Source organism: Salmo trutta, chromosome 15, assembly GCF_901001165.1.
Source record: "Salmo trutta chromosome 15, fSalTru1.1, whole genome shotgun sequence".
NCBI classification, from domain to species: domain Eukaryota; kingdom Metazoa; phylum Chordata; class Actinopteri; order Salmoniformes; family Salmonidae; genus Salmo; species Salmo trutta.
Genome location: NC_042971.1, coordinates 48081749 through 48096682, shown reverse-complemented (window position 1 = coordinate 48096682; position 14934 = coordinate 48081749). Strand labels below are relative to the sequence as shown.

The 14934-nt window shown below is 41.3% G+C and overlaps 1 protein-coding gene across 1 annotated transcript; it reads right to left on the bottom strand.

Moving 5' to 3' along the window:
* Nucleotides 1-7360: 7360 nt before the first annotated feature.
* Nucleotides 7361-10381, bottom strand: LOC115149210 (glycolipid transfer protein). The gene is made up of 5 exons (XM_029691861.1): nucleotides 10153-10381; nucleotides 9161-9219; nucleotides 8922-9055; nucleotides 8507-8657; nucleotides 7361-8267 (listed from the first exon to the last, which is right to left on the bottom strand). Exons 1-5 carry the CDS (start codon nucleotides 10253-10255, stop codon nucleotides 8085-8087), a joined length of 630 nt encoding a protein of 209 aa, XP_029547721.1. The 5' UTR covers nucleotides 10256-10381; the 3' UTR covers nucleotides 7361-8084.
* Nucleotides 10382-14934: the final 4553 nt, after the last annotated feature.

Sequence of the window (14934 nt, the reverse complement as noted above, 5' to 3'; positions counted from 1 at the left end):
CACTTTATTTTAAGAATGTGACATTTCAGAATAATAGTAGAGAAAATGATCTATTTCAGCTTTTCTTTCATCACATTCCCAGTGGGTCAGAAGTTTACATACACTCAATTAGTATTTGGTAGCATTGCCTTAAAAATTGTTTAACTTGGGGCAAACGTTTCGGGTAGCCTTCCACAAGCTTTCCACAATAAGTTGGGTGAGTTTTGGCCCATTCCTCCTGACAGCTGGTGTAATTGAGTCATGTTTGTAGACCTCCTTGCTCGCACACGCCTTTTCAGTTCTGCCCACACATTTTCTATAGGATTGAGGTCAGGGCTTTGCAATGGCCACTCCAATACCTTGACTTTTGTCCTTATGCCACTTTGCCACAACTTTGGAAGTATGCTTGGGGTCATTGTCCATTTTGGAAGACCCAAATTTGACCAAGCTTTAACTTCCTGACTTATGTCTTGAGATGTTGCTTCCATATATCCACATAATTTTCCTACCTCATTGATGTCATCTATTTTCTGAAGTGCACCAGTCCCCACTGCAGCAAAGCACCCCCATGCTTCACGGTTCGGATGGTGTTCTTCGGCTTGCAATCCTCCCCCTTCTTCCTCCAGACATAACTATGGTAATTATAGCCAAACAGTTCTATTTTTGTTTCATCAGACCAGAGGACATTTCTCCAAAAAGTATGATCTTTGTCCCCATGTGCAGTTGCAAACCGTAGTCTGGCTGTTTTTATGGCGGTTTTGGAGCAGTGGCTTCTTCCTTGCTGAGCAGCCTTTCAGGTTATGTCGATATAGGACTCGTTTTACTGTGGATATAGATACTTTTGTACCTCTTTCCTCCAGCATCTTCAAGGTCCTTTGCTGTTGTTCTGGGATTGATTTGCACTTTTCGCACCGAAGTACGTTAATCTCTAGGAGACAGAACGCATCTCCTTCCTGAGCGGTATGACGGCTGCGTGGTCCCATGGTGTTTATACTTGCTTACTATTGTTTGTACAGATGAACGTGGTACCTTCAGGCATTTGGAAATTGCTCCCAAGGATGAACCAGACTTGTGGAGGTCTACAATTTTTTTTGCTGAGGTCTTGGCTGATTTATTTTTATTTTTCCATGATGTCAAGCAAAGAGGCACTGAGTTTGAAGGTAGGCCATGAAATACATCCACAGGTACACCTCCAATTGACTCAAATGATGTCAATTAGCCTATCAGAAGCTTCTAAAGCCATGACATCGTTTTCTGGAATTTTCCAAGCTGTTTAAACGCACAGTCAACTTAGTGTATGTAAACTTCTCACCCACTGGAATTGTTATACAGTGAATTATAAGTGAAATAATCTGTCTGTAAACAATTGTTGGAAAAATGACGTGTCATGCACAAAGTAGATGTCCTAACCGACTTGCCAAAACTATAGATTGTTAACAAGAAATTTGTGGAGTGGTTGAGAAACGAGTTTTAATGACTTCAACCTAAGTGTATGTAAACTTCCCACTTCAACTGTATGTGGGAATCCATAGGCCTTCCCTCACTCCTCTCCCTGCGGTGTTGCATTTGTGTGTGAAAAATGCACGCTCTCGTCAGGATCAGTGCGAAATAATATATTACTTTTTATAATGTATATCATCCCATTATTCAGAAATAGGTTAACCAACTTGGTTGAATATTTAGCCTGGTGGTTCTGTGCTTCCAGTCCTGGTTCTGCATCATTTCCATGTCCCTGTCATCTAAACTGGCCTATAATTTCCAAAATGTCAGCTCACAAAAGATGTGATGCTACTGTAAATCAGGCATGTCAGTCAGTTTTGCTGAAAGGCCATTTTTATTAACGCGAACAGAAGAGTCAGACAAGTGTTTAAAAAAAAAAAGGAAATAAAATGTAAAAAACCTCTGCTTACATACGTAAAAAGCTCACATCCACATCGATGGGGTTGTAGGAGAGTGGGTCGAGAGCTTCAAGTTCCTCGGTGTCCACATCACTAAGGAATTAACATGGTCCACGCCTCTTCCCTCTCAGGAGCCTGAAAAGATTTGGCGTGGGCCTTCAGATCCTTAAAATGTTATACTGCTGCTTCATTGAACACATCTTGACTGGCTGCATCACCGCTTGGCACGGCAACTGCAAGGCACCCGACCGCAAGTCATTAGAGGTTGGTGACTATGCTCACACATAGTTACACTGACACCAATACACACACATAGTTACACTGACACCAATACACACACATACACATGCATACTGATGCCTCACACACATTCACACTCACACACACAAACAATTTCACACTCACCACATACGCTGCTGCTACTGTCTATCCTATTGCCTAGTCACTTTAACCCTACCTATATGTACATACAGTTGAAGTCGGAAGTATACATACACTTAGTCATTCAAACTAGTTTATCAACCACTCCACAAAGTTCTTGTTAACAAACAATAGTTTTGGCAAGTCGGTTAAATGCAACACCGCAGGGAGAGGTGTGAGGGAAGGCCTATGGATTCCCACATACAGTTGAAGTCGGAAGTTTACATACACTTAGGTTGAAGTCATTAAAACTCGTTTCTCAACCACTCCACAAATTTCTTGTTAACAATCTATAGTTTTGGCAAGTCGGTTAGGACATCTACTTTGTGCATGACACGTCATTTTTCCAACAATTGTTTACAGACAGATTATTTCACTTATAATTCACTGTATCACAATTCCAGTGGGTGAGAAGTTTACATACACTAAGTTGACTGTGCTTTTAAACAGCTTGGAAAATTCCAGAAAACCATGTCATGGCTTTAGAAGCTTCTGATAGGCTAATTGACATAATTTGAGTCAATTGGAGGTGTACCTGTGGATGTATTTCACGGCCTACCTTCAAACTCAGTGCCTCTTTGCTTGACATCATGGAAAAATAAAAATAAATCAGCCAAGACCTCAGCAAAAAAAATTGTACACCTCCACAAGTCTGGTTCATCCTTGGGAGCAATTTCCAAATGCTTGAAGGTACCACATTCATCTGTACAAACAATAGTAAGCAAGTATAAACACCATGGGACCACGCAGCCGTCATACTGCTCAGGAAGGAGACGCGTTCTGTCTCCTAGAGATGAACGTACTTCGGTGCGAAAAGTGTATATCAATCCAAGAATGACAGCAAGGACCTTGTGAAGATGCTGGAGGAAACAGGTACAAAAGTATCTATATCCACAGTAAAACGAGACCTATATCGACATGACCTGAAAGGCCGCTCAGCAAGGAAGAAGCCACTGCTATAAAAATGCCAGACTACTGTTTGCAACTGCACATGGGGACAAAGATCATACTTTTTGGAGAAATGTCCTCTGGTCTGATGAAACAAAAATAGAACTGTTTGGCCATAATTACCATCGTTATGTTTGGAGGAAGAAGGGGGAGGATTGCAAGCCGAAGAACACCATCCGAACCGTGAAGCATGGGGGTGCTTTGCTGCAGGAGGGACTGTTGCACTTCACAAAATAGATGGCATCAATATGGCATCAATGAGGTAAGAAAATTATGTAGGTATATGGAAGCAACATCTCAAGACTTCAGTCAGGAAGTTAAAGCTTGGTCAAAATTGGGTCTTCCAAAATGGACAATGAACCCAAGCATACTTCCAAAGTTGTGGCAAAGTGGCATAAGGACAAAAGTCAAGGTATTGGAGTGGCCATCGCAAAGCCCTGAGCTCAATCCTATAGAAAATGTGTGGGCAGAACTTAAAAAGCGTGTGCGAGCAAGGAGGTCTACAATCCTGACTCAGTTACACCAGCTCTGTCAGGAGGAATGGGCCAAAATTCACCCAACTTATTGGGGAAGGCTACCCAAAACGTTTGACCCATGTTAAACAATTTAAAGGCAATGCTACCAAATACTAATTGAGTGTATGTAAACTTCTGACCCACTGGGAATGTGATGAAAGAAAAGCTGAAATAAATCATTCTCTCTACTATTTTTCTGAAATGTCACATTCTTAAAGTAAAGTGGTGATCCTAACTGACCTAAGACTGGGAATTTTTGCTAGGATAAAATGTCAGGAATTGTGAAAAACTGAGTTTAAATGTTAACTTCCGACTTCAACTGTAGGTACCTTAATTTACCTCGTACTCCTGCACATCAACTCTGCACTGGTACTCCTTGTCTATAGCAATGTTATTTTTACTTGTTATTCACTGTGTATTTATTCCTCGTGTCACTTTTTCTGTTTTTTATCTTTAACTCTGCATTGTTGGAAAAGTAAGTAATCATTTCACTGTTAGTCGAAGCATGTTTACGAAGCATGTGACAAATAACATCTGATTGGATTTTTATTTTATTTGATTCATACATGTTAGGTGCACAAATGGGGGTCGCAATAAATCAGATTGGGGGCTGCATGTTTAACACCCCTGCTGGAAATAGGGGCTGTTGATTAAGCTGTTTCTTCAAAGCGTTTAGGTGTTGAGTAGGCCTGTCGAAAAGGTGGAGCTGTTAGTGAGGCCCTAGTCTCTTGTGTTTTGTCTGCCTTACTTGGGGGCTTCCCGTCCTGTTCCTCCCCGTCTGTCCTGGTTCCTGGCTGAACCTGAGGCAGCTGTGCTGATAAACCTGCAGGATTACAGGGCCTGTTCGCCCTGAACAGCACACACTCACACAGGAGCCACTCTATCCTCTAGCACCACCCGAGTCCCTCAGGGACAGCAAGAGATGGGAGATAATGGAGGAAGAAGGGGAAAGGGAAGAAAACGGGGATGAGAGTCAATGAAATAGGGGGAAAGTATTGGTGAAATGGAATTGGTGAAAAGGGGAAGGATCTCATTAGAGCAGTCATCCGAGTATCTTGACTGCATAATGCTATTGGAAATAAAGATGCAGAGTAAATGTGGAAGATGAAAGTGTTCCAGTATTTTATGCCCCTTAATCTACAGCGCATACATACTTTACTGTGGGTTATACAATGACATTAGGGAGAATCTTTTTCCGTCAACTGTCCAGCCAAAATTCTAATTTTAACGGTCTAGATGAAAATAGTGAAAGAAAATATATTTTATCAGGTAACAAAATTGTAAATGCCTGCGTTGTTTAGATTACATAATATATAACTCATATGTACTATGTTTGACTAGGAACGTTTTATGTGTCTCAACTCTATTTTAGTGGTCTGCAATGTGGTTTATTGTCGATTATTGTACCATGGTGTGACATTTGTCTAAGTATCTAACTATTTTATTTCTTCTAACTACATAGTAGTTTTGTTGCGCGTAAACAAACAGGTGACCTCTGTTGGATAAAAGTTGCAACTGCATCCCATGAGAAGGGCACAATCAATGAATTAACATTTAGTAAATGTCTCCTCCATGAGGTTGACAAGTGAATTGCTTCTTATGACGGGTAGAGGCAGTAGCTGGTTTAAGTATAAAGTGATGAAAGACACTAACATGACACGTCACAGAATCCCTAAAAATGCAATATGTATATAGAAATCTACAGGTTTTTCAGTGATAAATCAGAATCACCTTTATTAGCCAAATACATTAGCATATACAGGAATTTGACTCTGTGAAATGGTGCTGCCACAATAAACAGAATATAGACAAACATAATATATGGACAAGCTATATAGACACAGAATTTACACAATCCACATACAGTATGTAGACAATGAACACCACGCTAAAAACTACAGACTATACCATAAGCTACATTATGAATTGTACATGTATAGATGTATAAATAAAGCAATTTATAGGATGATATGCTATAGGGGAAATATACACTCACCGGCCTGTTCACAAAAATGGATCGCTCCTACAGAGTGAGTCACATGGCCGTGGCTTGCTAGTATATAAAGCAAGCAGACAGGCATCGAGGCATTCAGTTACTGTTCGATTGAACGTTACAATGGGCAAAACAAGTGACCTAAGCGACTTACATGCTGATCAGACCGCATGCGTCGTGTGCGCGAGCGTTGCAAAATAAATGTCATTCAATCATTGCACCCACGCTGCTCACGGGTGTCAACGAGCGTCTGTGTAGCCAAGCGTTAAAATAAAACTTGGTTCTATTTGTGACGCTTGACGTGCTGCAAGTCCTGCCTCTCCCATCGTCTCATTGTTTTTTAGGAGCATATACCCACATGCCATCTCCTCGTTGGTTTTTAAGAGCATACACCCACGTGGGTGATTGACAGGTGAACTGAGGTCTACACTCCAGTCCAGTTGGTTGTGGTAATGCACCTTAAAGTTGGTTGCCAACCGCCATACAGTATAAAGTCCAAAGAAGAAGTCTGAAGGAGAGATTACTAGAAAACAAACTTTTACCCTTTTATCTGTGGATTAATTGTCGGCGTAGAGGACCTTGTGCATTTCAGGTAAAATAACAACCCAATGTTTATATCCCAGGACAAATTAGCTAGCAACAGCATGCTAGCTAGCTAAATTGCCATAAATGTTTAATGCTTTTCGACCTGTCCCCAAATGAATATAGTTGGTTCAGTGTGTCCTGATCGCGTATGGTGTGAGGGGACAAAATCAACATGCGCACGATAACAGTTCGTTGATGAGTGAGGTCGAAGGAGACTGGCAAGAATTGTGCAAACTAACAGGCGGGCCACAAACAGACAAATAATGGTGCAGTACAACAGTGGTGTGCAGAATGGCATCTCGGAAGTCACAACTCATCGATCCTTGTCACGGATGGGCTATTGCAGCAGATGACCACACTGGGAGTAATGTGCAGTTCTATGAAAGTGCAGGGTGCATCGTCCTTGGATGAATAGTAAACAGTGCCTAGTCCATGAATGAGGAGATCATTGTGACCGGTTGGTAAGGGACACGGCATGGGGGAAGAAGCTGTACAGGTGGTGGGATGTTTTGGTCGTGATTGACCTGAAAAATCACTTCAATGTTATCAATGCACATAATCATATTCCAGGTATACATACAGGACAAACACAAGCGTGTATCTCACAAATAAATAATTAGATTGCATTGACTATGCTTTTTGAACTGATTTGAGCCAATAAATGTTGTTCTTTTGATTCAGCAGCACTATAGAACAAACAACAATTAGGAAATACAGTACTATTTCAGAAACAATACACTTTCTGAAGTAAAATAAAATGTTGCTATTACAGCAAGCTTTCAAAATCACATGAAGTACAACACCCCAATAGTGAATGAAACTGACATGTAAATGTATGTGCCAAATACGCTTTGGCATTGTCTAGCACTGCATTTGCTGATAGCTACTATTTATTTTTTGCTTACTATGACTGTGAGATGCAGTTGTCGCTCTTAGCTACCTTAAGATTAATACACTAACTGTTAGTCCCTCTGGATAAGAGCATCTGCTAAAATGTGAAATGCAAAATGTGTTGAAAAAAATTGAATGGATTGAAAATCTGTATTTCAAAAAGACATGAAGGAAGTGCAACCCTACTCAACTAAAGATTCAGTTGTTCAAACAAACATGTAGAAGCAACAAACAAAACATCACACAATAGACAGCACTAAGCATTAAAACCACTAATGCTGGTTATAATCTCTGAAGGCACGGGGTAGTTAACTCTTCCCCTACCTACAGGGCAGTGAGGGTACTATCGCACGTTTCAGGGCAGAGTTACAGTAGGGATTTCATGAGTCTTGTATCATCAGCAGAAACACTCTTCCCTCCCACAGAGAGAGATACAGTACTAGAATAACACTGACCAGCTCTCTGGATATCACTTCTAAATGTCTCTTACCTGATGGTGGATCATGTGTAACTGCAGCAGACCGCTTAATAGGCTGACACAACAAGAGTTGTGCTAGACCTGTACCAATTTTTACATTTCTTGAATTTATAAAAGACTCAACACGGAATATGCCACTTTCCATCCAGTAGCAACTCACCTGGGGCCAAACTGTCAACATTCAGTAGGGAGGGACTTAAAAGGAGGGACATGAAATGAATAATACAAATGGTGATACAAATAAAAACAGCGTCTTTGAAATAAAGTCCTCAATCCTCATAAGATGGAATGTTCCATAACCTGAGAGAAAGGATGAAAAATAGAAGACTGGAAGAAAATAACATGCAGGATGCTGCTGTGGTCCAGTATGGGGGACATCAAACACTATAGTCCAGCTCTGCATTCAGCGTTGTGTACATCTCATAGATTGCATCCACTGTGGCTGTGTAATTGATGAGGAACTGGCGTACACTAGCCATGCAGTCCTCCTCTCTGACCTCTTGACCTTTTGACAGGGCCTTTATAAAGTCTGACTTATAGGGTGCTGCAAACAACGCCGCCTGGAGGGGACAAAGAGAAATCCAGTTGTTACATAGTTACTACACCTTGGCTGGGCAGTTCATCTACATTCAAATTCAATCTGTCGTTTTCAGTTATTACATGTCGAAATGAAGTTCGATATGAAATCAATACATTCAGAGGTGCTTGAGAACCAGGGTTAAGTAGAACACCAAGTCACAAGTAAAAGGCTAGGAGGTCAAGACTATGCTACCACATGACTCTAGTCACATGGTCTCACCTTAAATATCTTCTGCACTAGCCAGCCGTGGTATTTCTTTAGGGCCTGGTCGTAGGCTTTGGTGATGTTGACACGGATGAGGTTAGGGTTGTTCTCGTCTTTCTCTCCATCTGCCAAGCTCTGAAGCAGGATCTGGATGAAACGGAGGCCTCTGCGGGAGAGAGGACAATCAGCTTAACTTATTTGATTTCAGTCACAACATTATTCATGACGTGCAGATCTCTATCTAGAAACAAGAACACCATTTCACAGCCTCTAGTCAGCCCAATTCTGATCTTTTGACCAATCACATCAGATATTTTTCAGAACTGATCTGATTGGTCAAAAGACCAAGTAGTGAAAGAAAATATCAGAATTGGGCTACCACTGTAAACACAGTCTTAAGCACATTCAGATGAGATGATTCTGAGCTCACCTCTTCAGCCACATCAGGGCCAAGGTGGCTCCCACTTTGGGCCACTCTGTGCCGTATGCCTCCTTCTCTGACTCCACTATCTGCTGTAGTGTTGCATACTTGGCAGGGTCCTTGTCATACACACTTCTGATTTTCTGGAAGGAAAATATTACCAACAAAATGTATAGACGTAGGCATTTGTTGCTGTAGGGTTACTCTTATTTTAAGGCACAATTAGAGGGTGTGGAAAACATACTTACTGTTATATTGCCACTGATGTCTGATTTGATAGGAACAAATACTTTTGACCCCAGGCAGTCTGGAAAGAAGAAAGAGAGGGACAAAACATTGGATTGAAATGCAAACAAGCAGTTATGAGTAAATGCAAACACATCATCTTGGATGTAGCCGGAGAAACATCCTTGGGGGAGGAAAGAATTGAATTGAAATGACACTTATTCTCCCACAATGCTTATGTGAATTATATGAAAGTTTCTTGTTGGGCAATCAATAGAGAAAAGGGTCCATTCAAGTCGAAAGTCACACAAGGAGGCCAATGCAGCAGGCAGTGTGGGAGGAGAGAGAGAAGAGCTACAGCAGCTGCATACTAATGCACATGGCCCCTCTTGCCCTTTGGCTTCACCACCTCAATACGTCCTTGGTTTTAAAATCAGATTATTACACTTTATGTTAAGACTATTCCTTGACAATTCCAAGATGTAAAAACAACATCGTGCAAGGTTGTTACCACACACACTAGCGCATTTAAATCCCAAAATCAGCCTATGATTGAGCCATCCACAAAGAGTTTATTTGCGGATCATTCAAAATGTAATAACCGATTATTATGGTAGGCCTACTATATTCGTTTGGGTGATGGTCATCTTTATGCAACTCTGACGTTAACAAAGCGATTATAACGGCGCTGTACTCACTCAACGTAATATGTTGTTTATTCAACAAGGTCAATGGCACTGTCGAGCCAACTTCGTCAAACCTGTGTTGATTTCTTAGACAAAATACATATGATTGTTGATACGTTGATTGTTTTTAATTTAGTTCAGTCTATTTCTAAATGTTGTTATAGGGGAAGTCAATCATGAAAAGTGAAACAAAAAGAAAATGAGGTGACATTTTCTAAGGTATCGGTGACGGTGAGACAATTTGAGTGCCTCTCCAGTTTCATGAAGACCAATGAATGTGATTGGCTACAGGTCGTCTGCCGACGGTTCAGGTGTACTTCTGTACTCACCAAAAAAAGGCGGAAGATATGCCACTGACTCCAGAAAGAACTTTGTATCCACTGATTTGTCGACTGGAAGTTCTCCAAATTGGTTATCCATTAAAAGTGACATCGTTTTCTGAAATGAGGTGTGACTAACTACAGAATGATAACGACTGCTGTCTGTGAATAATAAACCCGGAACTGTCTTCCGTGTTCACTGTCTTCTACGCCTACGGCAAGGCAACTGTATACTCTGGCAAGGCACACTGACTTGGCAGGGGGCGCGCCCTGATCATTCACGTCATCAACAGGTGTTAGAAAGTGAAAGAAAACATATTTGAGTGAGATACGCTAGTGCCTTCTGGGGGGCATGTACTCAGAGTGAAAAAAGGGCACCCCTAAAATGTTTTTACTGCAACCGCGGTGATAGACTCTTGAGCAATTAGTCCAAATCAGTGGAAAGCAGCACAATCTGATGAGTAAAGTATTTTGCCAAACTATTTTGAAATGGAATAATTGCTGCACGTATTAACAATGACCAAAACAATTCCAGTACAAATTGATTGTAAGAAATACTGTAGACTATCATTACTATATCCAACCCAACTGAACTCCATTTGTTGCCACTATCATGCATCCCAGTGGTTTTCAAACTTGTTGAAACCCCGGACAAGCTCATGCACGTGTGCACACTCGAACATGCATGCAGAACTGCTGCCATAATCGGTGATGCATTTTCAAAACGCTAGATAGGCTACAGAAATAAACTGCATTTTACACCTGCAATTGAAGCTGAAAGTCATGAATGTTAGGGTATGAACGTTATTTATAACAAGGGTTACATGGAGAAAATATGACCTCTCTGAAATGAAAATGGATGGCCCTCCCTTCAGTGGTGGTTCTAGACCATTTCAACTGGGGGGCCAAGCAGGGGCCAGTTGTACTGTTAGAGGGGACAGTTCCATTAGATGTTATTGTTGTCATATCGTTTTCTTCACTGCATTGCAGGCATTAGCAGGCAAAAGACCATGTTCATAATCATCATCGTTGCCACTGTAATAATGGGTGTAAAAAAAGAACGATAGCAAAAATTTGTTATGTCAAAATTATTTCATACTCCACATTTAGGGGGGCCACAAGGGGGTCCAAAATTGTTGTCACAGGGGGTCCAAATTGTTGCCCCCCCCCCCCCCCCGAACCGCTAGTGCCTCCCTTCAGCAGAAATATATTTAAAAAAACAAGTGACCCTCCCCTATACCCAAAATAATAATTGAAACAAAGTGGATAGCAGAGAACATGTCTACCGTTCACCCTCACTTCTTGGACTGAGCAAGCCTAAGATATGCAGTTTTAAAAACGGTACTTCATTCTACTAAGAGTAGTGGTGGAAAGATCTAATTTATAGTAAAAGCATTGCATGAATCTATCATCATATTTGCAGGTCCGAGAAAAAACAGCATTTTATAAAAATGTCGTGCAATTCTACATCATTTGACATATTACAGGATAATGGACAGAGAGAAAGGCCTATGTGTTCATTTTATCACATTTCTCCAAAGCCAAATCAGTGTGTCCAGTTTGCAATGGAATTGTCCCTGTTTGCAAATAATTAAATCTGAGAAGTCATTAGGAATTAGGCATGGTACTTTCAAAAGTTAGCAACTGGGTAACTTTTTGGGTCAGACATGGACAAACCCACGTGGGTTACATGTAGGTCTCAAATGGGTCCTGAATCATTTTTAATGTGCTGTAAGTGGACAAATCTTGTTATTTTTTCAGGAATAAGGATTGGGACTCAATCAGATGTGTGTGTGAGCCAGTACATGTGTGTTAAGGTGCATAGAATCAGAGCAGGTGATCAGTCCATTTCAAGTGTTCAACAGTCTGATGGCTTGTAAATAGAAAACTGTTGGTATCAGACATAATGCTCTGATACCATCTGCCTGATGGTAAGGGAGAGAACAGCTTCTGGCTGGCGTGTGTGGGGTCCTTGATGATGCTGCGTGCCTTCCTCAGACACCGTTTGATGTAGATGTGCTGGATGGGTGGGTGTACTGTCCCAATGATGTACTGGACCATCTTCACCAACCGCTGGAGGGCCTTGCGGTCATGGATGGAGAGATTCCTGTACCAGGCTGTGATGCAACTGGTCAGGGCACTCTCGATGGTTCAGCAGTAGTATTTGGAGAGGACCCGGGGGCCACATTTCTTCAGGCATCTTAGAAAGTAGAGACGCTGTTGCGCCCTCTTGACAAGAGTGTGGTTTTGTTAGTCCCTGACAAGTCCTTGGTGATGCCTAAGAACTTAAAACTCTCTACCGAAGTCCTGTTTATGTGGATCGGGGCATGTTCCCTCTGCTTCCTGAAGTCAACAATCAACTCCTTTGTTTTGCTAATGTTGATGGAGAGGTTGTCATGACACGAGTTTGGAGAGAGCAATAGTGTTGAATGCTGAACTGTACTCAATGTACAGCATTCTCACATACAGTGCCTTCAGAAAGTGTTCATACCCCTTGACTTATTACACATTTTGTTGTGTTACAGCCTGAATATTTTTTTAAATGCACAATACCCCATAATCACAAAGTGAAAACATGTTTTTAGACATTTTTGCAAATCTATTGAAAATTAAATACAGAAACATCTAATTTACATAAGTATTCACACCCCTGAGTCAATACACATTAGAATCACCTTTGGCAGCAATTACAGCTGTGAGTCTTTCTTTTGCACAACTGGATTGTGCAATATTTGCACATTATTCATTTTAAAATTCTTAAAGCTCAGTCAAGATCGTTGTTGATCATTGCTATACAGCCATTTTCAAGCCTTGCTATAGATTTTCAAGCCGATTTACGTCAAAACTGTAACTACGCCTCCCAGGAACATTCAATGTTATCTTAGTAAGCAACTCCAGTGTATATTTTGTTTTAGGTTATTGTCCTGCTGAAATTAGAATTTGTCTCCCTGTGTCTGTTGGAAAGCAGACTGAAGCAGGTTTTCCTATAGGATTTTGCCTGTGCTTATCTCTATTCCGCTTCTTTTTATCCTAAAAAACTCCCTATTTCTTGCTGATGACTGGCATACCCACAACATGATGCAGCCCCCATCATGCTTGAAAATATGAAGAGTGATATTCAGTGATGTGTTGTATTTGCCCCAAACATAACACTTTGTATTTAGGACATAAAATCAATATCTTTGCCACATTCTTTGCAGTTTTACTTTAGTGCCTTATTGAAAACAGGATGCATGTTTTGGAATATTTTTTATTCTGTACAGGCTTCCTTCTTTTCACACTGTCATTTACAGTAGGTTAGTATTGTGGAGTAACTACAAGGTTGTTGATCCATCCTCAATTTTATCCTATCACAGCCATTAAACTCTGTAACTGTTTTAAAGTCACCATTGGGCTCATGGTGAAATCCCTGAGCGGTTTCCTTCCTCTCTGGCAACTGGCTCATTCATCCCCCCTCCTCTCCCCTATAACTATTCCCTAGATTGTTGCTGTAACTGAGAATGTGTTCTCAGTCAACTTACCTGGTAAAATAAGGGTTAAATACAATTAAAATGTAACTGTTAGGAAGGACACCTGTATCTTCGTAGTGACTGGGTGTATTGATACACCATCATAAGTGTAATTAATAACTTCACCTTGCTCAAAGGAATATTCCATGTCTGCTTCTTTTTTTTACCCATCTACCAATAGATGCGCTTCTTTGTGAGGCATTGGAAAACCTCCCTGGTCTTTGTGGTTGAATCTGTGTTTGACATTCACTGCTCGACTGAGGGACTGTACAGATAATTGTATGTGTGGGATACAGAGATGAGGTAATCATTCAAAAATCACATTAAACACTATTATTGCACACAGAGTGAGTCCATGCAACTTTCGTTACTTTCGGAACATTTTTACTCGTGAACTTATTTAGGCTTGCCATAACAAAGGGGTTAAATACATATTGACTCAAGAGTGGGTACAGTGTGCCTGGTATGCGGCCTTGATGTGGGCCATGAACAGCCTCCCGAAGCCTTCATGATGACTGAGGTGAGCGCCATGGGGCAATAGTCATTTGGGCATGTCACCTTGTTTTTCTTGGGCACTGGGATGATGGCTGTCTCCTTAAAGCAGGTGGGGACTGCAGCCTGGGACAGGGACAGATTGAAGATGTGCAAGAAGATGCCCACAAGCTGGTTAACACACACTCTGAGGACACGGCCAGGGACGCTATCTGGGCCGGTGGCTTTGTGAGTGTTCAAATTCCTAACGTCAGCCTCGGAAAATGAAAGCACCCGGTCATCCGGAGCAGCAAGACTCTTCCTGTTTGGCTCGGTTGTCTGCCTCGAAGCGAGCATAGAATGGGTTAAACTTGTCTGGGAGGGAGGCTTAGGTGGGCACAGCACAGCTGGTTTTGCCTTTGTATTCTGTGATAGTCTGTAGTCCTTGCCAAATGCAACGCAAGTCTGAGTTGTGGAACATAAATTCAAGTTTGGGTCTGTATTGTCTTTTTGCATCTCTAATGGATTTGCAGAGTTCATACCTGCTTGCCTTATATGCGTCGCGTGCCAGAGTCATCAGGGTTCGTTCTGCTGACATGAATGCTGCAGTACTGGCTTTCAGCATTGTACGGATATCTCCATTAATCCAAGGTTGTTGGTTGGGGTATGTCCGGATTGTTATTGTGGGTACATCATCAACACATTTCCTAATGAAGCCTGTGACTGATGATATGTATTCCACATGAAGGGTTAATATGATGGCTGCCATTTTGGTTGCAGAAAGCTGATGAATTGTTCAGGAGTTGCTTGG